General features: G+C 46.0%; 1 protein-coding gene across 1 annotated transcript in view; it reads left to right on the plus strand.

Moving 5' to 3' along the window:
- FERMT3 (FERM domain containing kindlin 3) overlaps window positions 1-24,261 on the plus strand; it is a 59,870-nt gene that overhangs the window by 12,346 nt on the left and 23,263 nt on the right. The window contains exons 2-4 of the mRNA XM_089652810.1: window positions 16,981-17,153; window positions 19,144-19,377; window positions 19,466-19,591. Coding sequence (XP_089508936.1) covers window positions 16,994-17,153; window positions 19,144-19,377; window positions 19,466-19,591 — 520 coding nt within the window. The 5' untranslated portion in view covers window positions 16,981-16,993. The remainder of the gene's footprint in view (window positions 1-16,980; window positions 17,154-19,143; window positions 19,378-19,465; window positions 19,592-24,261) is intronic.

Below are 24,261 nucleotides of genomic sequence, written 5' to 3' on the forward strand. Positions count from 1 at the left end.
ACTGAGTGCCAGAGAATTGTTACTCAGGGACAGACAGAATTGTTACGGAGTGCCAGAGAATTGTTACTCAGGGCCACAGAAACTTTACTTAGGGCCAGAGAATTTTTACTCAGGGACAGACAGAATTGTTACTGAGTGCCAGAGAATTGTTACTCAGGGACAGACAGAATTGTTACTGAGTGCCAGATAATTGTTACTCAGGGCCCCAGAAACTTTACTTAGGGCCACAGAATTTTTACTCAGGGACAGACAGAATTGTTACTGAGTGCCAGAGAATTGTTACTCAGGGACAGACAGAATTGTTACTGAGTGCCAGAGAATTGTTACTTAGGGCCACAGAAACTTTACTTAGGGCCACAGAATTGTTACTCGCACAGACACAGAATTGTTACTCGCACAGACACAGAATTGTTACTGAGGGCCACAGAACTGTTACTTGGGGCCACAGAAACGTTAATCAGGGACACAGAATTGTTACTGAGGGCCACAGAACTGTTACTTAGGGCCACAGAATTGTTACTCGCACAGACACAGAATTGTTACTCAGGGACACAGAATTGTTACTCAGGGACACATAATCGTTTAATTAAAGAGTATGTCAGACAACATGCAGAGGAGTGGCAGAGGAGGCAATGTTTTAGGAGCAAGCAGACGTGGCAGCAGAGGAAGGGGTCGAGGCAGCACTATTCGCAGCCAGAGGCCAGTGCTCCCGGTGTCATCCAGCGGTCGTGTCTCCACCGACAACCCTGCCGTCGTCGATTGGTTGGCTCGGTCGTCTTCCTCTTCCCAGGTCACCTCTGACACCTACAGCCAACGGTCGGTGGGTACGTCAGACACAACCGTTAGTTGGCATGGCCCGGGACCAAGCCCACTGAAATCACGTGTCCTCTACCTGCCCCTGTCCTTTGGTGTTCCCTCACCAAGCGAAGTATCGCATGCTGTGGGCTCAGCCCCACTGTACAGTGAGGAAGAGCTAACAGAGGGCGGTCAGGAACGGGGGGAGACATCCGCCTTTTCAGCAGCCAGGCGAAGAAGTAGTGGCGAGGAGAGTGGCTCGGTAGCCGGTCTAGAGACAGGTCTGTCTCCTGACCCAGACGCAGCCGAGGGGGCTAGTAGTGAGGCGGAGACCCTACTTGATGATGAGGAGGTTGATCGCACTTGGCAGCCTCGTCGTCATCAGGCAATTTCTTCCGCATCATCAGGAGAAGAGGGTGGCAGCTTGGCAGCGAGCAAAACAGTCGGTGGGTTGCCCAGGAGACAGCAGCAGGGTCGCAGCAGTGTCAGTGGAGCCAAACGTCCACGGAGTAGAGCACCAGCTCCACTGCAGCCTACCACCACGGCCAGTAGTGGTGCCGGTGTGCACGGAGGAAGCAGCAGTCAGCCAGTGAGGAGTATCGGGGGCAAAGTTTCCTACTCGGCGGTGTGGCAATTTTTCGTCAAGCCGCCCGAGGAAGTAAACGTAGCCGTATGTCGACTATGTGGCCAGAAAGTCAAGCGTGGCCAGGGGGCCCATGTTGGGACTACAGTGTTGCGGCAGCATATGCAGCGTCGCCATTTGGTGGCCTGGGAAAATCGTGATAAAGATACGGCGGTTCTGCCCGCCCCAGCCCCCGCTCCATCACCCGCTCCGTTACTTGCTCCGTCACCCGACGTCAATCGCCCTCCATCAGCCAGTCAAGGCTCCAACACCTCTGCTGAGGGGAGTTGTCGCTCGTTGGCATCTTCCGCTCGTTCAGATGCTCCTTCTCCTGCTACTCCTCTTCACGGATTCCGTCAGCAGTCTTTCTTGGAATCCGTTTCCAAGAGACAACAGTTTGCGAGCACGCACCCGACGGTGCAAAAGCTGAACGTCCTCCTGTCCAAGTTGCTGGTGCTGCAGTCCCTCCCTTTCCAAGTGGTGGACTCAGCACCTTTCAGAGAAATGATGGCTTGTGCCGCGCCGCGGTGGAGAGTGCCAAGCCGTCATTTCTTCGCCAAAAAGGCAGTGCCAGCCCTGCATTCACATGTAGAAGACATGGTGGGCCAGTCTTTGAGCATGTCGGTCTCTGCCAAAGTGCACGGCAGCGCCGACGTGTGGAGCTGTAACTATGGTCAGGGACAGTACATGTCATTTACGGCCCACTGGGTGAACGTGGTGCCGTCACAGCCGCACCAGCAACTTGGACAGGTCACGCCGCTTTTGCCTCCACGTTTGCACGTCCTTGGTCCGGCAAAGATGTCCGCTTCTACCACCTCTTCTTCCGCCGTGTCCTCAGCCGCCACCCCCGTGCCAAGTCCCATTACCCGACCGGCATATCACATGTGCAGGGCGCAACGGTGTCACGCTGTTCTGCACCTGGTATGCCTTGGCGAACGTAGTCACACAGGGGAGGAACTTCTGAGTGTAATGAACAGAGAAATCGACAGATGGCTGTCTCCGCGCAAACTGAAAATCGGAACCATGTTGACCGACAACGGAAAGAACATGGTGTCTGCTCTGCGTCAAGGAAGGTTGTGCCATGCGCCATGCATGGCTCACGTGTTCAATCTGGTTGTCAAGCGGTTCTTAAAATCCACCATCCCACTGCAAGACATCCTTAAAATGTCACGTAAACTTTGCATGCATTTCAGCCATTCCTACACCGCAAAGCACACCCTCCTTGAGCTGCAGCGGCAGAACGGAATTCCACAGCATCGCCTGATCTGCGACGTTGCAACAAGGTGGAATTCAACCCTACACATGTTAGACCGCCTTTACGAACAGCGAAAGGCCATCACCGATTTCCTGATGTTACAAGCGGATAAAGGTACTCCCCTGTGTAACTTCGATGTCAGCCATTGGCAGCTCATGCGTGACACCTGCCGCTTGCTCAGGCCCTTTGAGGAGGCCACGCTATTCGTGAGTCGGCAGGACTATGGGATGAACGACGTCATTCCTCTGTTGCACGTCCTTGAACAAATGCTGTTAACAATGGCTGGTCAGGGTGCGGTAGACGTGGCGCACAGATCTCAACGCCACATGACCCCTGTGGGGGCAGGACAGGAAGAAGAGGAGGAGGTAGAGGAGGACATTTGTGCTCAGGAATTATTGAGTGAAATGGGTGGTTTTTCCACTCAGCGGACAGGAGTGGAGGAGCAGGAGCATCTGGTAGAGGAGGAGGAGGAGGAGACAGAGGACCCAGACGCACCGTGGCAGTATGCTGTGGAGATGGAGGCAGGGAGTCCCTCGCATTCCTTGGCACAAATGGCCCATAGCATGCTCGGTTGCTTGCGTAGCGACAGCCGAATAATAACCATCAGACAGAGGGATGACTTTTGGCTGTCCACCTTGTTGGACCCTCGCTACCGTTCCAAAATGGTGGCCTTTTTCACACCTGCTGAGAGGGAGGCCAAAATAACGTACTATAAAAACCACCTATGTAGTCAGTTGGTCTCTGCCTTTGTGCGCCAACGTCCATCCTCAGACACTGTGGGCCCTGTGCGCTCGCGTTCCGCTGCCATGGCAGCAGGGGAGGGGTGGGGTGGTAGGAGCAGTGGCAGCTCCACCAGCAGCGGCTGCCTCAGTCTGCAGTCGATGATGAGTAGCTTTCTTCACCAGCGCAGTGAGGAAACTACTAACCAGCCGCAGCAGCAGCAGAAGCATCAGGTGGACCTGGAGCAGGACCTCAAACAACAGGCTTGGGCCTACTTGGACAGCACCCTGCCAACCGAGGTAGACAATCCCCTTGACTACTGGGCAACGAAACTTGACCTTTGGCCCCAACTAGCTGAATTTGCCCTTGAAAGGCTGTCATGCCCGGCCAGTAGCGTGGCATCGGAGCGCGTGTTTAGTGCGGCAGGAGGTATTGTAACTCCGCGGAGGACACGACTGTCCACCCAAAGTGTGGAGAGACTCACGTTTGTGAAAATGAATCAGGCGTGGATTAGTCTGGATTTCAAACCACCAGTTCCTGACACAACTGACTAAATCCGCCATGAATCATGCCTCAAACATGTGCCACTTTGAGGTCTCCTCACACACTGCTGGTGTGTTGAATTTTTTGACATAGGGTGCTGGCAGATTATGGGCCTCCTATAGCTGCTGCCAGGCCCCTAATCTGCCATAGGCCCCTATATACCGCTTCCTCATGCTGCTGCCAGGTCCAGAGTCTCTCATGGGTCCCTGTACGGCCTCCCATTGCTGCTGTCTCCATCGCCACACTCTGCCATGTGCCACTTTCAGGTCTCCTCACACACTGCTGGTGTGTAGAATTTTTTGACATAGGGTGCTGGCAGATTATGGGCCTCCCATAGCTGCTGCCAGGCCCCTAATCTGCCATGGGCCCCTATATACCGCCTCCTCATGCTGCTGCCAGGTCCACAGTGTCTCATGCCATGTGCCACTTTCAGGTCTCCTCACACTGCTGGTGTGTTGAATTTTTTGACATAGGGTGCTGGCAGATTATGGGCCTCCTATAGCTGCTGCCAGGCCCCTAATCTGCCATAGGCCCCTATATACCGCTTCCTCATGCTGCTGCCAGGTCCAGAGTCTCTCATGGGTCCCTGTACGGCCTCCCATTGCTGCTGTCTCCATCGCCACACTCTGCCATGTGCCACTTTCAGGTCTCACACACTGCTGGTGTGTAGAATTTTTTGACATAGGGTGTTGGCAGATTACGGGCCTCCCATTGCTGCTGCCAGGCCCCTAATCTGCCATAGGCCCCTATATACCGCTTCCTCATGCTGCTGCCAGGTCCAGAGTCTCTCATGGGTCCCTGTACGGCCTCCCATTGCTGCTGTCTCCATCGCCACACTCTGCCATGTGCCACTTTCAGATCTCACACACTGCTGGTGTGTAGAATTTTTTGACATAGGGTGCTGGCAGATTACGGGCCTCCCATAGCTGCTGCCAGGCCCCTAATCTGCCATAGGCCCCTATATACCGCCTCCTCATGCTGCTGCCAGGTCCAGAGTCTGTCATGGGTCCCTGTACGGCCTCCCATTGCTGCTGTCTCCATCGCCACACTCTGCCATGTGCCACTTTCAGGTCTCCTCACACACTGCTGGTGTGTAGAATTTTTTGACATAGGGTGCTGGCAGATTATGGGCCTCCCATAGCTGCTGCCAGGTCCCTAATCTGCCATGGGCCCCTATATACCGCCTCCTCATGCTGCTGCCAGGTCCACAGTGTCTCATGCCATGTGCCACTTTCAGGTCTCCTCACACTGCTGGTGTGTTGAATTTTTTGACATAGGGTGCTGGCAGATTATGGGCCTCCTATAGCTGCTGCCAGGCCCCTAATCTGCCATAGGCCCCTATATACCGCTTCCTCATGCTGCTGCCAGGTCCAGAGTCTGTCATGGGTCCCTGTACGGCCTCCCATTGCTGCTGTCTCCATCGCCACACTCTGCCATGTGCCACTTTCAGGTCTCCTCACACACTGCTGGTGTGTAGAATTTTTTGACATAGGGTGCTGGCAGATTATGGGCCTCCCATAGCTGCTGCCAGGCCCCTAATCTGCCATGGGCCCCTATATACCGCCTCCTCATGCTGCTGCCAGGTCCACAGTGTCTCATGCCATGTGCCACTTTCAGGTCTCCTCACACTGCTGGTGTGTTGAATTTTTTGACATAGGGTGCTGGCAGATTATGGGCCTCCTATAGCTGCTGCCAGGCCCCTAATCTGCCATAGGCCCCTATATACCGCTTCCTCATGCTGCTGCCAGGTCCAGAGTCTGTCATGGGTCCCTGTACGGCCTCCCATTGCTGCTGTCTCCATCGCCACACTCTGCCATGTGCCACTTTCAGGTCTCCTCACACACTGCTGGTGTGTAGAATTTTTTGACATAGGGTGCTGGCAGATTATGGGCCTCCCATAGCTGCTGCCAGGCCCCTAATCTGCCATGGGCCCCTATATACCGCCTCCTCATGCTGCTGCCAGGTCCACAGTGTCTCATGCCATGTGCCACTTTCAGGTCTCCTCACACTGCTGGTGTGTTGAATTTTTTGACATAGGGTGCTGGCAGATTATGGGCCTCCTATAGCTGCTGCCAGGCCCCTAATCTGCCATAGGCCCCTATATACCGCTTCCTCATGCTGCTGCCAGGTCCAGAGTCTGTCATGGGTCCCTGTACGGCCTCCCATTGCTGCTGTCTCCATCGCCACACTCTGCCATGTGCCACTTTCAGGTCTCCTCACACACTGCTGGTGTGTAGAATTTTTTGACATAGGGTGCTGGCAGATTATGGGCCTCCTATAGCTGCTGCCAGGCCCCTAATCTGCCATAGGCCCCTATATACCGCTTCCTCATGCTGCTGCCAGGTCCAGAGTCTCTCATGGGTCCCTGTACGGCTTCCCATTGCTGCTGTCTCCATCGCCACACTCTGCCATGTGCCACTTTCAGGTCTCACACACTGCTGGTGTGTAGAATTTTTTGACATAGGGTGCTGGCAGATTACGGGCCTCCCATAGCTGCTGCCAGGCCCCTAATCTGCCATAGGCCCCTATATACCGCCTCCTCATGCTGCTGCCAGGTCCAGAGTCTGTCATGGGTCCCTGTACGGCCTCCCATTGCTGCTGTCTCCATCGCCACACTCTGCCATGTGCCACTTTCAGGTCTCCTCACACACTGCTGGTGTGTAGAATTTTTTGACATAGGGTGCTGGCAGGTTATGGGCCTCCCATAGCTGCTGCCAGGCCCCTAATCTGCCATGGGCCCCTATATACCGCCTCCTCATGCTGCTGCCAGGTCCACAGTGTCTCATGCCATGTGCCACTTTCAGGTCTCCTCACACTGCTGGTGTGTTGAATTTTTTGACATAGGGTGCTGGCAGATTATGGGCCTCCTATAGCTGCTGCCAGGCCCCTAATCTGCCATAGGCCCCTATATACCGCTTCCTCATGCTGCTGCCAGGTCCAGAGTCTGTCATGGGTCCCTGTACGGCCTCCCATTGCTGCTGTCTCCATCGCCACACTCTGCCATGTGCCACTTTCAGGTCTCACACACTGCTGGTGTGTAGAATTTTTTGACATAGGGTGCTGGCAGATTACGGGCCTCCCATAGCTGCTGCCAGGCCCCTAATCTGCCATAGGCCCCTATATACCGCCTCCTCATGCTGCTGCCAGGTCCAGAGTGTGTCATGGGTCCCTGTACGGCCTCCCATTGCTGCTGTCTCTATCGCCACACTCTGCCATGTGCCACTTTCAGGTCTCCTCACACTGCTGGTGGTTTCCATTTTTGTCATAGGGTGCTGTATGGCCTCCCATTGCTGCTGCCTCCACCGCCACACTGTGGCTCCACACTCTGGTTTTGGCCCCGTGACTGGCCAAATGAGTGAAGTGTGCGGTGATTCTAAGATCGACGGCACTCATCTGCATGTCATACTGCCTGACAGTATTATTTCTCTTCCCCAGCAGACTCCAAGGGCATTTAAATTAAAGGTACAGTGTTCAGCACTAATATTAAGTCTCTCTGAAGCCTAGAAACACCCTTTTTTAAGTTAAATTCACAGCGAATATATTCGACTCGAATCGAAATTTTTCTACGAATTCGCCGAATCAGTCGAATCGAATTTTTGAATACTTCGCTCATCTCTACCTATGACTATCGACACAAAGGACAGCATCTTCCTAACCTTAAGTCAAGAGACAAGATGTTCCTCTTCCACATCCTTGTAAAAGTACTGCCTGTCCCCAACAACAACTGGCCCACCACTGCTTCTGGTCCATATGTACATTGTAGAAGGTCAAAATTTGAAGTATAGCATCTCATGAGCCTAGTAAACAAAAACCCTAAAAGTTTCTGTCTACCAGCAAATTGACCACTGATTTCGCTCTCCTTCTCCAGGTAATGTTGTATAAGACAATGGAAAGAACATAATAAATAAACTCAATCAATAACACAGGATTGATTGACTCATGTACAGAAAATTCCAAAAAGCCATCCATGTCTGGAAAGGCCACAGATCATAAGAGTCTGCACCCAATATAGCTGTATTTGTACAAAAAATGCTGGGGTGGCCTTTCATTTTTACAAGCTGATCCATAATTTATGCTGCTGAGAAGGAAGTTGCTGATGCTTAGAGAGAGAGAGTGAGATGTGATATTGGAGATTTGTGGTGTTAGGAGGAACGAGAGATAAAATGCCATGGAAAGGTATTAGATTGTGGGGAGTATAGGATGCTGCTTGGGTTGAGAGATGGAGATGAAGAGATGAGATGCTGGAAGACAAAATATATTAAGGCAGGAGGTGAGGCCGACAGCCATTGCACTCAGTGGGACTTGCAAGAGGACGATTTTCCAATGTGTTTTTTTTAATGCCAATGTTTTGGTGGGATGTAGCCCACCTTTTTCAAGATGGAAGAGATAGCAGATGCTGGAGTTTAGAACTATGCACTGTAGGAGAAGAGATATACAATGCTGAGAGAGAGTATATAATGTTGAAATAGCCAATAAGGCATATGAGACAGCAAGGTATTATGCCACTGGGGATTTCCACCCTCAAGCTACCACGCTGTTTATGTTTAACTGTAATATTACCATTCAGATTAGAATCTAATTAGCAGCTATGTATGTGTATTTAAAGGGTCAATCCACCAAAAACTTAAAATTTATGTTTTTGGTAAATACTGGATAGTTAAATCCCCCAACAGATTCTTATATTTCTTGGGGACTCTTTTGTAGAGATCTTTGTGCTTGAGCTCCTTAGCTCTGCACACCTATTATGGTATTTATGAGGGGTTACCACTGTTCCTGCAGTTTTTCTATTTTGTTTCACTTTATGAAGTATGTAACAGGAGGAGCTGGAACATACGATGTCAGGAAAACTCAAAATTCCCAGTTGGACCTAAACACAACTGGGAACTATTTTCGATATATATCTCTCTGGTCTACTGGGCATCACTCATAAATAAGAATAATTTTTTGAGTGGATTTACCCTTGTGACAATATGGGGGCAGTTAAAGTTGAATGTAGGGCTTACCAGTGAGTGCAGTCCACATCAGCTATGCCTTTTCAGGACTTGTAGGCCCAATTTTATTAAAACAGAAAAGAAAATGCTGACAACAATCAGCTTCCTTTGCAGGGGTTTCCACCATCAGCATGGTGCCAGACATGCACATCTTTCCCTTGCACACACAAACACGGGACTCCTCGGGAGGGTGGAGCCCTGAACTCTAGTTCTGATTATCCAGAGAACCGAGCACACAACAGCACCATCAGTGTGCCTGTTCTCTACAAAACCTGGCCCAGACTGCCTTTTAACATTGTGACAGGGTACCATACTGTCATACCCTTTATTGTCTATTACAGGTACTTATATAACGCCATCAATTTACTCAGCACTTTACATACAGTCATCAGCCACTTTATTAGGTACACCTCACTGGTACTGGATTGGACCCCCTTTTTGCCTTCAGAACTGCCTTAATTCTTCATGGCATAGATTCAACAAGGTGTTGGAAACATTACTCAGAGATTTTGGTCCATATTGACATGGTAGCATCACGCAGTTGCTGTAGATTTGTCAGTTGCACATCCATGATGTGAATCTCCCGTTCCACCACATCCCAAAGGTGCTCTATTGGATTGAGATATGGTGACTGGAGGCCATTGGAGTACAGTGAACTCATTGTCATGTTCAAGAAATCAGTTTGAGATGATTTGAGCTTTGTGACATGGTGCATTATCCTGCTGGAAGGAGCCATCAAAAGATGGGTACACTGTAGTCATAAAGGGATGGACATGGTTAGAAATAATACTCAGGAAGGCATTTAAACAATGCTCAGTTGGTACTAAGGGGCCCAAAGTGTACCAAGAAAATATCCCCCATACCACTGCACCACCACCACCTGCCTGAACTGCTTATACAAGGCAGGATGGATCCATGCTTTCATGTTGTTTATGCCAAATTCTGACCTTTCTATCTGAATGTCGCAGCTGAAATTGAGACTCATCAGACCAGGCAACTATTTTCCAATCTTCTATTGTCCGGTTTTAGTGAGCCTGTGTGAATATTAGCCTCTGTTTCCTGTTCTTAGTTGACAGGAGTGGCACCTGGTGTGTTCTTCTGCTGCTGTATCCCATCTGCTTCAAGGTTCGACATGTTGTGCATTCAGAGATGGTATTCTGCATACCTTGATTGTAACAAGTGGTTATTTGAGTTACTGTTGCCTTTCTATCATCTTGAACCAGTCTGCCCTTTCTCCTCTGAAATCAACAAGGCATTTTTGTCCACACAACTGCCATTCACTGGATATTATTTCTTTTTCAGACCATTCTCTGTAAACCCTAGAGATGGTTGTGCATGAAAATCCCAGTAGAAATACTCAGACCAGCCCGCCTGGCACCAACAACCATGGCACATTCAAAGCCACTTAAATCTGCTTTCTTCCCTATTCTGAACAGTGAACTTCAGCAAGTCATCTTCACCACATCTAGATGCCTAAATGCATTGAGTTTCTGCCATGTGATTGGCTGATTAGCAATTTGTGTTACCAAGCAATTGAACAGGTATACCTAATAAAGTGCATGTATTTATATTATGTACATTCACATCCGTCAATAACCCTCAAGGAGCGTACAATCTAAGGTCACATACATACATACAAATACTAGGGCCAATTTAGACAGGAGCCAATTAACCTACCTGCATGTCTTTAGAGTGTGGGAGGAAACAGAAGTACCTGGAGGAACCCCACGCAGGCACAGGGAGAACATGCAAACTCCAGGCAGGTGGTGCCGTGGTTAAGATTCGAACCAATGACCCTAGTGCTTTAAACAAGATCTCTTGTAAATAGCCTGGATTTACTACTGGCTGTCACTAACACAGGCTTGCAAACAAGCATGTCATTTAATTATCAACTCATGTCATGTGGTGATCCAGGCTATATTACGGTCCTAGCAGGAGCCCTGAAACGAACAATTTTTTTATTTTCCTTTTTACAGCCTCAAAATTTGCAAAAAGGCTATACTGAGAAAGTTCGTGAAGTGAGGAAAATGTTTTGCATTTGATTGGGGGCAAACCAGATAAAATATCACCAGACCAAATTTGTTCATCTGTACTAAGCATCAGAGTTGAATAAATGTGGTTTTGTCTACTTATATTTCAGTTTTCCAACTGCTGTCAGGTTATTTTTTGCTACCTGTGTCCCACTGGGAAGATTTGACTTGTATATGCTACAGGAATCAATGGGCAATCTCCTCAAAATTTTTTAGACAGTTGTCACCAAAACATTTGTCCTTATCGAATAATTTACCCAAACCTTTACTCTCAAGAAAAAATATAGAGATTTAAAGAGAAAAAAGAAGTTACTAAAATTACTCACATGGCTTCAATTAGTATACAAAACTGTACAAAATGTTTACTCTTTATTTACCACACTATAAATGTAGGTATGAAATTACTGCTAAACATAAGCAATACAGTGCCCTCCACTTCATCAAATTAAAAAAACACAAATACAGTGTAAACCTGATACACCCAAAAATGCATCCAGATGTACTTTCTTGAACCAGTAGCAAATACAACTGGATCAGAAGAATGTATAACCCTATATACTTGAAAGAATTGTCATATATAATGACCAACCGGTAATGCTTGCCACTTGTTCAATCCCCTTAGGCTCGAGAGTTAAGGTTAGGACCTAAACTATCAAGATTCAAAGCATGCCCAGTGGCAAATCCAGAGCTTTTTGCTCTAAGACTCTGATCTCTATATCTGAGTCTTGGAATCTTTTTCTTGATGTGTATATGGTTACTTTGAATACACCAACTTAAATGAGTTGACTCAATTATTGAAATTAGAATTGTATTTATACCCCTCCATTCTCTGATGTTTATGTTTTGCTCTGGTGACAACTCAAAATTTTTGGACTTCCCCTCACATTTTATTTTAGTGACAATGCTCACCAGCACAGAACGAAAGATACAGCTCCCCAGCAGAGACTCAGACAGAAATAACAACTTGATATTTTGTATAACCCTTTCCCAATTTATCCAAAACAAAAAAAGTGATGCTTTTACATCCACTTTTAAGATGGCCATAGATGTATCTAATCTTGGCTGGTTCATCAGGGCTGGTCAAGAGTCGATCCATCAATGGGCAGGCTGGTTGTACCCAAGTTGATCCATCAACTGACTTGGGCTCAACCAGCCTATCACATTTTTTACATGTGATTCCTTCCAAGGGCTATGGCTGTTAGCAGTTGAGTTCTGCTGGCCAGGAAGGTTCCCACAATAATGCCTCGGAAGGGATTCTGCTTGACTTCCACATCTACACAGTCAGTGTTGATGGGGAAATCAACCCATGGTTGCAGGAAAGAAAATCAAATCATCTATGGCTTGCCTAAGGAATCCTATCATGACATATACATGAGCTGCCATTGCTGAGATCCTGAACCTTCCAGATGGCAGGCAGTTATTCTTATCTTTTAGCTCAAAATGTTCTGTGTCAGGAACATGGAGCAGATATGCAGATTAGGAATTCTACTTCACTGGCAGTATACTTGTTCTGCACGACAATTTGACAACCAAGTAATTAGCTTTTTCAAGAGATTAGCCATGACTGAGATAATGAGAGATTTTGTATCTTTTGCATTGATGCCATGTTTTGGATTTAGATGGTAGGAGGAAATCATTGCAGCATCATATGGGAGAAAGGACTTTAAAAAAGTGCAGACAGCTTACAGAGTTTTAGACAAGCTATATGAAGAACATCCAGTTATCCTCCATTCTTGTTTTAATGAGGAGTGTACCCAGTTCTTGTGTGTCATATGACGTTCCACTTGTATGAACTGAGCTGCCCATCCTCATTTATGGGAATTTAACCTCTTAAACTTCCCTATAACTGTTTACAGCTAAAGTTGTGTTGCAAAATGGAAGAATTGCTCCATTCATGCTACTTCCCACGTCTGATTTTACCATTTAATATGTGTATGTATATAATATGCTGCTAAATGCAAAGAAATAAATCCTATCTAGTAGCACCTTACGTTATATCAACCTATTTTGACATGATGCCAGTGTGATATTGTTGCTAGTATTGTGGCAAATGTGCTTATAATAATGGTTAGGTATGAGTTTGGGGTTAGGGATTAGGTTATGCTTAAGGTTTAGATTTACCTTCTCTAAGTTGGTGTTTTATGAGGAGGGTGTACAGACTGGAAGCTAAGATAGCTAGGGCTCAGCAGCCGGCAACAGTCATTGGCGCCTTGCGTGGTGGGGATGGCAGGCTTGTGACTGCCCCATACTCTTCTAATGCGAAATTGGCCTCGTTTTATTCTTCTCTATACCAGTCAAAACAAACATGTAGGCTTGAGGATATTTCTGACTATTTGGCCAATATTCACTTACCAGTGTTATCAAGGCAGAGTCGCATTTTGCTAGACACTCCACTGACATTGGGGGAACTGCAGTTGGAGACGGCCGCTTTCCCTACATGCAAGGCACCGGGTGATGATGGTCTGCCCGTTGAGGTATACAAACAATATGATGAAAGCATGTTGCCCTTTTTGTTAAGGGTGCTAAATGACGCTAGAGACTTGGGTAGACTCCCTTCTATGATGAAAGTTAACATTTTATTCTAATATTAAAAACAGGCAAGGATCCTACTAACCAGGGATCGTATAGGCCAATTTCCCTGTCACAAGCTGATATAAAAATTCTGGCAAAGGCTTATATTTACGGTCATGCACTTTTAGCAAGGATTTAGTGTAGGCTTAGAAATTAGGTTGAAGGTTAGGTTTTGGAGCTGGGCTAAGGTTAAGGAGAGGGTTTAAAGGCTAAGTTCACCTTTGGAACATGTTACTTGTATTTAGGGTGGAACATGTCACATGTTCAAGCTCCTGCTTCCTTTCCCCCCTGATCCCCCCTCCCTGTGAGAGTAGGCAGGGGACCCACTCTCAAAATTTAAAAACAGCACGCTCTGCCCAGACTGCTGCATCATTAATTCACAAAGTTCTGTGATAAATAAACTACAAGTACTGTCAGCCATTGCGGCTTGTAGTTCTCAATGAACTGCAAGGGTGCTGGTGAGTACCCTTGTAGTTAAGTGATTCTTCCTGCAATTCAATAAATGCCTGCCCATATGGAAGATATGGGCATCCAGTGTACTGAGATTCTGCCGGAGCTTGGTATTGCATCTGTTGATCGAGGGTAGAATGCTTTAAAGTAGAGGTATCCGATCTGTGGCCCAGGGGCTGCATGCAGTCCAAGACAGCTAAGAATGCAGCCAGACACAAAATTGTAAGCTTCCTTAAAAATCTAGATTTTTTTTTAGGTTTTTCAGTTAAAAATACATTTAAACTTAGCAAACACATGCAGTCAAAGAAATATTTAACAGTATCTCTTTACTGGAGTTTCATAGGTTTTATCTTTCCAAAGAAAAATATTCCACTCTTCGCAATCACGCCTTATTCATGTCATCAGTCTTTGAGCAGCTATTTTCAAGGATGAAGCACACAAAAGGCAAAATTAGAACCAAAATATCTGATGAGCACCTTGAGAATTCATTGAGAAGTGCTACTACATCCATCGAACCAGATATCAATGTGTTTATTTATCAAAAACAGTGTCAGATATTGCTCTAGTTTTATAGTGTCCTCTTTTACTTTTATAATTATTATACAGTATTATATATATATTATTATACAGTATTTATATAGCGCCAAATAGTTTGCTGAGCGCTGTACATTATAGTGGGGGACAGTACATGAGACAATACAGTAACAGAACAATACACGAGGGGTTCGAGGGCCCTGCAAAGAAAACACAAAAAAATGGTTTTATTACTCAGATAGTTAATGATCTATACAGGGCTTGAAAAAGCCACTCGCCCGCTCGCCAAATGCGAGGAGAAATTCTCTAGCGGCGAGCACAGATGATGGAGCGGCTGCGCTCCAAGCCTCATTGTGAAGTCGAGTTCCGGTTTCCGAGTTCCAGTTTCAGGCTTCTTTGGCACCATCGCTGGGGAGACAGGTGCAGGAGAGGTCCGCTCTCCTCCACTGAGAGGAGACATCCTCTCCACCGCCGCGGGGGACTCAAGGAGTAAGTACTATATACATGTCATATCACTATAATGGAGTACAGGGGAGCTGGGATATACATTACTGTATACATGTCATATCACTATAATGGAGTACAGGGGAGCTGGGATATACATTACTGTATACATGTCATATCACTATAATGGAGTACAGGGGAGCTGGGATATACATTACTGTATACATGTCATATCACTATAATGGAGTACAGGGGAGCTGGGATATACATACTGTATACATGTCATATCACTATAATGGAGTACAGGGGAGCTGGGATATACATACTGTATACATGTCATATCACTATAATGGAGTACAGGGGAGCTGGGATATACATTACTGTATACATGTCATATCACTATAATGGAGTACAGAGGAGCTGGGATATACATTACTGTATACATGTCATATCACTATAATGGAGTACAGAGGAGCTGGGATATACATTACTGTATACATGTCATATCACTATAATGGAGTACAGGGGAGCTGGGATATACATTACTGTGTACATGTCATATCACTATAATGGAGTACAGGGGAGCTGGGATATACATTACTGTATACGTTTTTATATTTTTGACTCTTTATTCTAAAGAAAAATGTAATTTCATAATCTTTAAGGGGGCGTGGTTGGGGGCAGGGCTGGGGATGGGGTTGGGGGCAGGGTGCGGGTGGGGTCGGGGTGGGGTGTGCCGGTGGTGGGGATGGAGGCGGACCTGGGCAAGTTTGGGTGGGGCAACTGGTGGAGAGTAAGGTTTGTGCCTGGCTAGTAGGTCTAGACTCGAAATTTTAAGCCCTATCAGTGATCATTAACTTGTGATCTGCCAGACTTTTTATGCTCCTCAGCTCTACTTATTGTTCATGTATTTTATGTGTGGCCCAAGACATATGTGTGACCCAGGAAAGTCAAAAGATTGGATATCCTTGCATTACAAGCTCCGGTGTAAGAAAATAAATACAAAAATGCAAATTTTTTTACCTGTAAAAATATTATTTTTTCATTAAAGGTGAACCTTTCTATTAACGGTTAGAGTTCAGGCTAAGGTTAAGGATAATTTTTTTTAATTGGTCATAGTTTTTTGGATGAAGCACTTTTTGTATGAACAAACTGCTGTAATGTTCACTGGGGAGCACTCAAAGGGGTAGATTAACTAAAGGCAAATAGTTTGTGCACTTTGCAAGTGCATTTGCACTTGTTTTTCCCAAACCTTAGTAAATGTAATCAAGCTCTCCTAGATTGTAAGCTCGAAAGAGCAGGGCCCTCGAACCCCTCATGCATTGTATTGTTACTGTCTTGTCTCATGTTCTGTCCCCCTTGCTATTGTACAGCGATGAGCATACCTTTTGGCGCTACATAAATACTGTATAATAATAATAATAATTTCCATCATCCAATCATGCAAGAAACAATGTTTTTTTTAATAAAGTGGAGCTTTGCCACATTACATTTACTAAGAAAAATTAGTACAACTCCACTTGCAAAGTGCACAGTCTATTTGCCTTTAGTAAATGAACCCCACTATGTCTGGTGAGAAAACAAGGCAGCTGTGTCTGCAGGTGTTGTAAGTTGTATGGTGCAGGAAATACATGTTAAAATAGCAAATGTTCTCGTGCAAAAACATCATATGAACATAGTTGGGGAAAAAGCCACATGTCAACTGAAAATCCTGCAATAAAAAACTTTCAGTTGAGGGATATCGGGCAAGAGGTGGCTGACAGGGCCACCCACTTTGAGAATTTCGGCCAGTTCATCAAGAACAACCTGACATTCGTACAGTGCTTGGGCAGCTTAACACTATCTTCTCCAGAAAGTGCTGCTATCCAAGGATGTCTCTACTGCTCTTCCATAGATAGAGGACCCACCCTAACACTGGCTGGATCACCAGGGGAAGAAAAAGGAAAGAAAAACAGAAAACTAATGCAGCCATGACGTATAAGGATTGGCAAGCTGAAATATATTACATTTTTGTTGTTGGTTTAGATACTCTTGAAGAATGGCTGGAATTAAGACATCAAGTGGAGAATACATAGATTCCTCTTGGGAGCTGAGGATCTATATTGAGGAACTAGGAGAAAATGCTGAGCCAGTGACGCTTCGTGTGACCGGGGAAACACACATTGGAGGCGTCATGTTACAATTGGTGGAAAAAATAGGTAATGAACAGTTTGCCATAACATTCTACAATTTCAAATTTATATTAACACTGTTATCTGAAAATTGATTATATCCTTTAAATGTTCTTTCTAATGTAATCAGCTTATCCCAGGCCTGCTATGTGGTTGTGTACTTCCTCCTATTCCTGTCAATAGCTGACAGTTTAGACACCAAAATAACATAAAGGATACAAAAGAGGAAGTTTTTTTTTTGTACAAAGGCAGAGAATATAGCAGAAGCTGAGCAGACAGTGGACAGTATGACTCTGTACAGGAAATTATTGTCAGGCAAGCTAAGGCATGGAGTTAATTTTCTTTACAGCAATAGTCTGTAAATATACTTAGACCTGGCTGTATAAGTATAAGTCCTTTTATTATCTACTGTCACGAAAATGTTTTCATATACTGTAGTATTAATTAAAAAAAGATTAAGAATTAATATAAGTAAATTTCCTTTTTTGCCCCTTTTCTTGATTTGTAGTTTAATATGACTCTACAGTAGCCTTAGGTAACAGTTATATCTATTGGTACCTATTACTCCAGTTATTCGGTTAATTATACCAACATGATCACATAGAAAATCTAAACAGTAATGAGAATTCTGCAGATCACAGTTGAACGAAAAGGTACAGAATAACACGTGCCTTTTAATGTCGTCTTGATGTGTTTTCATAAATTTTTTCCAGGTTTTATGGCACTTTTCAGGTATGATTTAAAACACACAGAAGAATGTGCAAAATCACATAAAATGCACCTCAATTTGTCAAACTATGTGTTAGATGCCTTGAAAAAGTTTTTTTTTTGGTCAACACCAAACTTGTTTTTTGGTCAACACCAGCCACCTGGTTTTGCTCAAGTTATGATAAATATTTCCCAAAGCTCGTTCTTGCACTCAACACTCAGACACATACAATATATAAAAATGAATAAATGAAATAAAATGTTAAAAGCTGGAGGAGAGCCTGGTTACATGACCTGTCAAAGTCATGTAACTGACTTCCCCCCAATCATAGACATCACTCTATGTTGTGTTTAGCAAAGAGAAACCTGGGAGGTATGGCAGGCTCCACATTGCGCCTTGCATTTTATGAATGAGCTATAAAATGTAGTGCGCACTGTGAAGTAACCTAGCAGTGTTTAGCAGAGAGCAGATAGCAATATTCATTATTAATGACTCCCCTGCCAAAGGTAGAATTCACAGCTGGCAACCTAGTAGAGCTGTGGCTTTGTTTGCAAGTCTTTCCCCAAGCCAGCTAGCTGTGTAAACATGAGAAAGCTGCCCATTGATCCATCTATGAGTTTGTCTATGGGCAGCCCACTGAAATCTATGTAGCTATTATGCCCTGCCTGTACACATTTTCTAAACAAAGTCAAAATGTAGGCCCTAAAAATACTAAATAAAAATGCTTGATGTGAGGTTTCCATTTTTAAGTACATCGAGTGGTCAATTTATAAATGTTTGCACCCAAGATTCACACATAATGTTCCAGTTAAAACCAGTTAGAAAATGTCTAAATGCTGGGTGAAAGCTGTGTGAATCTTGGGTGCAAACTTTTAAAAATTGACCACTCTGTGTACCTGGTATGTAAATAGCTATAATTTGACCTTAAAGCTGGATGAAGCCAGATTGAAATTCAGCTTGTTCAACAGGGACTACCAAAATTTTGATCTATGTATGGCCTTATCTGTCCAACAGAAGTTGGATTGACTTCTGTTGAATGGGACTGCTGGAAAACTTTAATTCGATTAGCTGCTTGTATGGATGGAGGAATTGAACAAAGAAAAAACAATGTGTGTATACCCAGACTAAGTGTTCTACAGGGTGAGGAGATGCCTGAGAAGAAATAATTTCCATTCCATTTGAAGGAAATAGCAATATTAAACCAAGGGTCCTTTCACTTGTGTAATTTTTCTTCATAGCTCTAGTGGAAAAAATACTTGTGCCTGTTTCATTTAGTGGATGTCTCTCTCTTTCTGTGTCTCAATGTAGGTGTTTCACAGGACTGGTCTGATCATGCTTTGTGGTGGAAACAGAAGCGTCAGTGGCTTCTGAAAACAAACTGGACCCTGGACAAATATGGTATCCAGGCAGATGCCCTTCTCCACTTCATGCCCCAGCACAAACCAATTATTTTATCTTTGCCTAACCAGCGTTCATTGAGGATTCGAGTCTGCTTTTCCAGTACCACATTCAGTTCCTGCGCTGAAGTCTGTAAAGTTCTGGGTAAGTGACTGATTCATAAGTAGCAGATTCCTTTATAGACACTTTAGATCTGGCCTCATCCAGTATTCACTAGACCTACTCTTACCAGGTATCAGACATCCAGAGGAACTTTCTTTCCTAAAAGCACCAGAAGAAAGAGAAAAAAAGAAGAAGAAAGAAAAAGACCCAGTGACTCAGGAGATCTTTGATCTTACATCCTTCCAGCCTTCAAATGGTAATTAAATAACACTTTCCACCTATGTATAGTATGTATATTTGATGAAGTCAACTTCTACTTCCACTGGAGACTTTTATTAAAAGCCTGCACCAATAGCCCAACTAATGCAGTAGGGTATGTAGAGATGGATTTACATCTCTGGGGCCTGTAGGCACACAATCGTTTGTACCCAAAGCCAGTCCCCTTTATTAGGATAGCTGCTTTTAAGCAGAAATTTTATTATTTTACAGCTCTTTACTTGGCTCAGAATATTGTTGTAGAGAAAAAAAAGCTTATATGAGATGACTGTTAAATTGATGATGGTAAAACAATATGTGGTCAATACATGGAAAAATCATAACTTTACCTCTGCCACCCATATAAGCACAGGAATATTGTTTCAAATGGTACATCCAGCCCTGATGATATGCAAGTCCAACATCTCACATTTGTTTTTCAGCAGGCTACAAAACTTTGAAAAAATGAATCAGTTTCTGATTGTTGTTAACTACTTGACATGCTTTTCCACTTTTGTAGCCAAACTGGAATAACATCTATTTTATATTTGCTACATTGTCCCTTTCACATGGCATAACCTAAAGTGTATCTAAACCTTAAACCAAAACTTTTTTTGCAGTTTTCCAGACCTTGTGGTGGCTGCATTAGTTTTCTTATTTCAGACATTTCTGCCTTCTCATTGTACAAATTATGGATGTCAGGCCTGTAACGGAACCAGGGGTGGACTGACCATTCGAGCACTCGGGCACTGCCTGAGGGCCCGGGGTCAGTAGGGGGCCCCATGAGATGCCCCTGGTACCTTTTTATAGACTTTTTCATAGTTTTTTTTTGGGTGTGGGCGAGGACACAGGGGCCCCATGATCCCCTATTGCCCAGGGGCCCCATCAGTTGTCAATCCACCCCTGAACGGAACCGACCCAGTCTGCGCTTGGGTACTTCCTGACCATACAAAACTAGGCGACAGCAATCTGTCTGAACATGGAACTCTTTTTTTGAAACTCGAACTGGCTTTTTATACACTCAGGGGGCAGTCCCCCCTCCCTGCATAATGACACAGGGTGGGGCAATCTACACTTAGCAACAAGAGACACACATGTATTCAAATGTCACACCACCAGACAATCCCATCAGGAGGTAGGGCTGCTGGAGACATCCCCCCACTAAGCTAATACACATAAACACATACATCCCATAATATTTCCCATGGAATCTTCCCAAGTCACATCTAAGACAGTGGGCGTATCTCAACAAATAGACTGTGCACTTTGCAAAGTGCAGTTGCACTCCTCAAATGTAGTTGCTTCAGAGCTTAATAAATGAGGTAAAGTATCACTTTGCAAAGAATACCTAATCATGTGGAAGCAAAATAAAAAAGCAATATTTTTGCTTGCACATGATTGGATGATGGACATCAGCACAGCTTCTGCTCATTTACTGAATGCAACTGCAATTTGCAAAGTGCATCATCTATTTACCTTTTGTAGATCAACCCCAGTGTGTATAATGTTTGAGCCTGGGAAGTGCTTCCCCCCAACCCGATGTGATCTCCCATTGAAACAATCCACATACAAAACCTATATAATATTTGCTCTCTCCTCACATGAGGTTGTATACCATCGCAACCAAATCTTAAGAATCAAAATTTATCACAACTAAAAGATTAACAATGAACTATAGGGTAACACTAGTGTATCGAGTTCTCCTAGTACATTACTACTATGCGTTCCCTGGACATTTCAATTAGGAATAAACTAGTGAAAGTTCTCACATCAAAAGAGTACATATCTCTGTTGTAGAGAGTAATGTGCACATAATACCCTGCAACCTGGCCTAAAAAAAATGATGAAATAAAAAAGTTCAGAGAGTCAAACAGAACTGCAAATTGTTTTGCATGCGGTGTAGGGAAAATAGTCAACCAGTCTACCTCTAGTGTAAATGGGACAGATAGCCCCATCGGTACGTTTCTCCAGCAACTTGAATGTACTGAAGTAGAGGGTGCAGAAGGTGGCTTAAATCCAAGGTCTGGCAGGATACACCAGGTGGGAATGTAAATGTCGGCCATCAAATTTGACTGACTTCTTCTCCCAGGCCCTCCGCATGACTTTTTCCATTAGGGTACAAAAATGAATGCAGCACAATCCATCCCTCTACATGTTCCCTAAGTGGTCCATAGGACCTGCCACCTTGTGAACTTGATCTGGTTCAATGTCAGAGAACTCTTTGTCCAAAAGGTACATTTAAGAGCGCTGTTACTGTGGTACAGAGAACTCTCTCTACAGTGGCCTCTGGGTTACTGCAGATGTGGACATTATTTCTGCAGCTTCTATTTTCACTATCATCCATCTTGAGCATGGCCACCTCTCTCTGGTGTGTTGCATGAATCTTCTCCAGTGTAGTAAGTCTGGCTTCAAACTCCGTTCAAGACAACTCCTGGGAACTAACCCTGTATCTTCATGTGCTACTTATTGTAGCTCCCTTTTCAATTCCTCCTCTGTGTACAGCCAGGCTATCAAATTCAACTCAGATCAAGGTGAGTAATCCATATAGCTCCATCCCTGATATCTCTACTGCCTCCACCGATATCAGCAGCTCTGCTGATGTGGCCAGGGGATCAGGGCTTAGCAGTGTAGGTGTTCCTCCAGGTGATAACCTGCTTGTTTCCTCTAATGGAGAGACCTTAGAGCTTGCTGCTGGGTCTTCTGATTTTACTCTATTGGTCTCAGTAGCACATGTCCCTACCGGCACCATGATGGGTGCATTTTGGGGCTTTGGCTCTATCAGGGTCCATGCAAAAAACTGGCTGATGAAAAGGATTAGAGATGAGCGAATTATTCAAAAATTCGATTCGGCGAATTCGCGGAATAAATTCGATTCGAGTCGAATATATTCGCTGCGAATTTAACTTATAAAAAGGGTGTTTCTAGGCTTCAGAGAGCCTTTATATTAGTGCAGAACACTGTACCTTTAATTTAAATGCCCTTGGAGTCTGCTGGGGAAGAGAAATAATACTGTCAGTCAGTATGACATGCAGATGAGTGCCGTCGATCTTAGAATCACCGCACACTTCACTCATTTGGGCAGTCACGGGGCCAAAACCAGAGTGTGGAGCCACAGTGTGGCGGTGGAGGCAGCAGCAATGGGAGGCCATACAGCACCCTATGACAAAATGGAACCCACCAGCAGTTTGAGGAGACCTGAAAGTGGCACATGGCAGAGTGTGGCGATGGAGACAGCAGCAATGGGAGGCCGTACAGGGACCCATGACACACTCTGGACCTGGCAGCAGCATGAGGAGGCGGTACGGGGGCCCATGGCAGATTACGGGCCTGGCAGCAGCAATGGGAGGTCCGTAATCTGCCAGCACCCTATGACAAAATGGAACCCACCAGCAGTGTGAGGAGACCTGAAAGTGGCACATGGCAGAGTGTGGCGATATAGACAGCAGCAATGGGAGGCCGTACAGGGACCCATGACACACTCTGGACCTGGCAGCAGCAAGAGGAGGCGGTACAGGGGCCCATGGCAGATTACGGGCCTGGCAGCAGCAATGGGAGGCCGTACAGGGACCCATGACACACTCTGGACCTGGCAGCAGCATGAGGAGGCGGTACAGGGGCCCATGACAGATTACGGGCCTGGCAGCAGCAATGGGAGGCCCGTAATCTGCCAGCACCCTATGACAAAATGGAACACACCAGCAGTGTGAGGAGACCTGAAAGTGGCACATGGCAGAGTGTGGCGATGGAGACAGCAGCAATGGGAGGCCGTACAGGGACCCATGACACACTCTGGACCTGGCAGCAGCATGAGGAGGCGGTACAGGGGCCCATGACAGATTACGGGCCTGGCAGCAGCAATGGGAGGCCCGTAGACTGCCAGCACCCTATGACAAAATGGAACCCACCAGCAGTGTGAGGAGACCTGAAAGTGGCACATGGCAGAGTGTGGCGATGGAGACAGCAGCAATGGGAGGCCGTACAGGGACCCATGACACACTCTGGACCTGGCAGCAGCATGAGGAGGCGGTATAGGGGCCCATGACAGATTACGGGCCTGGCAGCAGCAATGGGAGGCCCGTAATCTGCCAGCACCCTATGACAAAATGGAACCCACCAGCAGTGTGAGGAGACCTGAAAGTGGCACATGGCAGAGTGTGGCGATCGAGACAGCAGCAATGGGAGGCCGTACAGGGACCCATGACACACTCTGGACCTGGCAGCAGCATGAGGAGGCGGTACAGGGGCCCATGACAGATTACGGGCCTGGCAGCAGCATGAGGAGTTGGTACGGGGGCCCATGGCAGATTACGGGCCTGGCAGATGACGACGAGGCTGCCAAGTGCGATCAGCCTCATCATCATCAATTAGGGTCTCCGCCTCACTACTAGCCCCCTCGGCTGCGTGTGGGTCAGGAGACAGACCTGTTTCTAGACCGGCTACCGAGCCATTCTCCTCGCCTGTACTTCTTCGCCTGGCTGCTGAAGAGGCGGATGTCTCCCCCCGTTCCTGACCGCCCTCTGTTAGCTCTTCCTCACTGTACAGTGGGACTGAGCCCACAGCATGCGATACTTCGCTTGGTGAGGGAACACCAAAGGACAGGGGCAGGTAGAGGACACGTGATTTCAGTGGGCTTGCTCCCGGGCCATGCCAACTAACGGTTGTGTCTGACGT

Source organism: Staurois parvus, unplaced genomic scaffold, assembly GCF_062004578.1.
Source record: "Staurois parvus isolate SC_StPar_1 unplaced genomic scaffold, SC_StPar_1.0 ptg000694l, whole genome shotgun sequence".
Lineage (NCBI taxonomy): Eukaryota > Metazoa > Chordata > Amphibia > Anura > Ranidae > Staurois > Staurois parvus.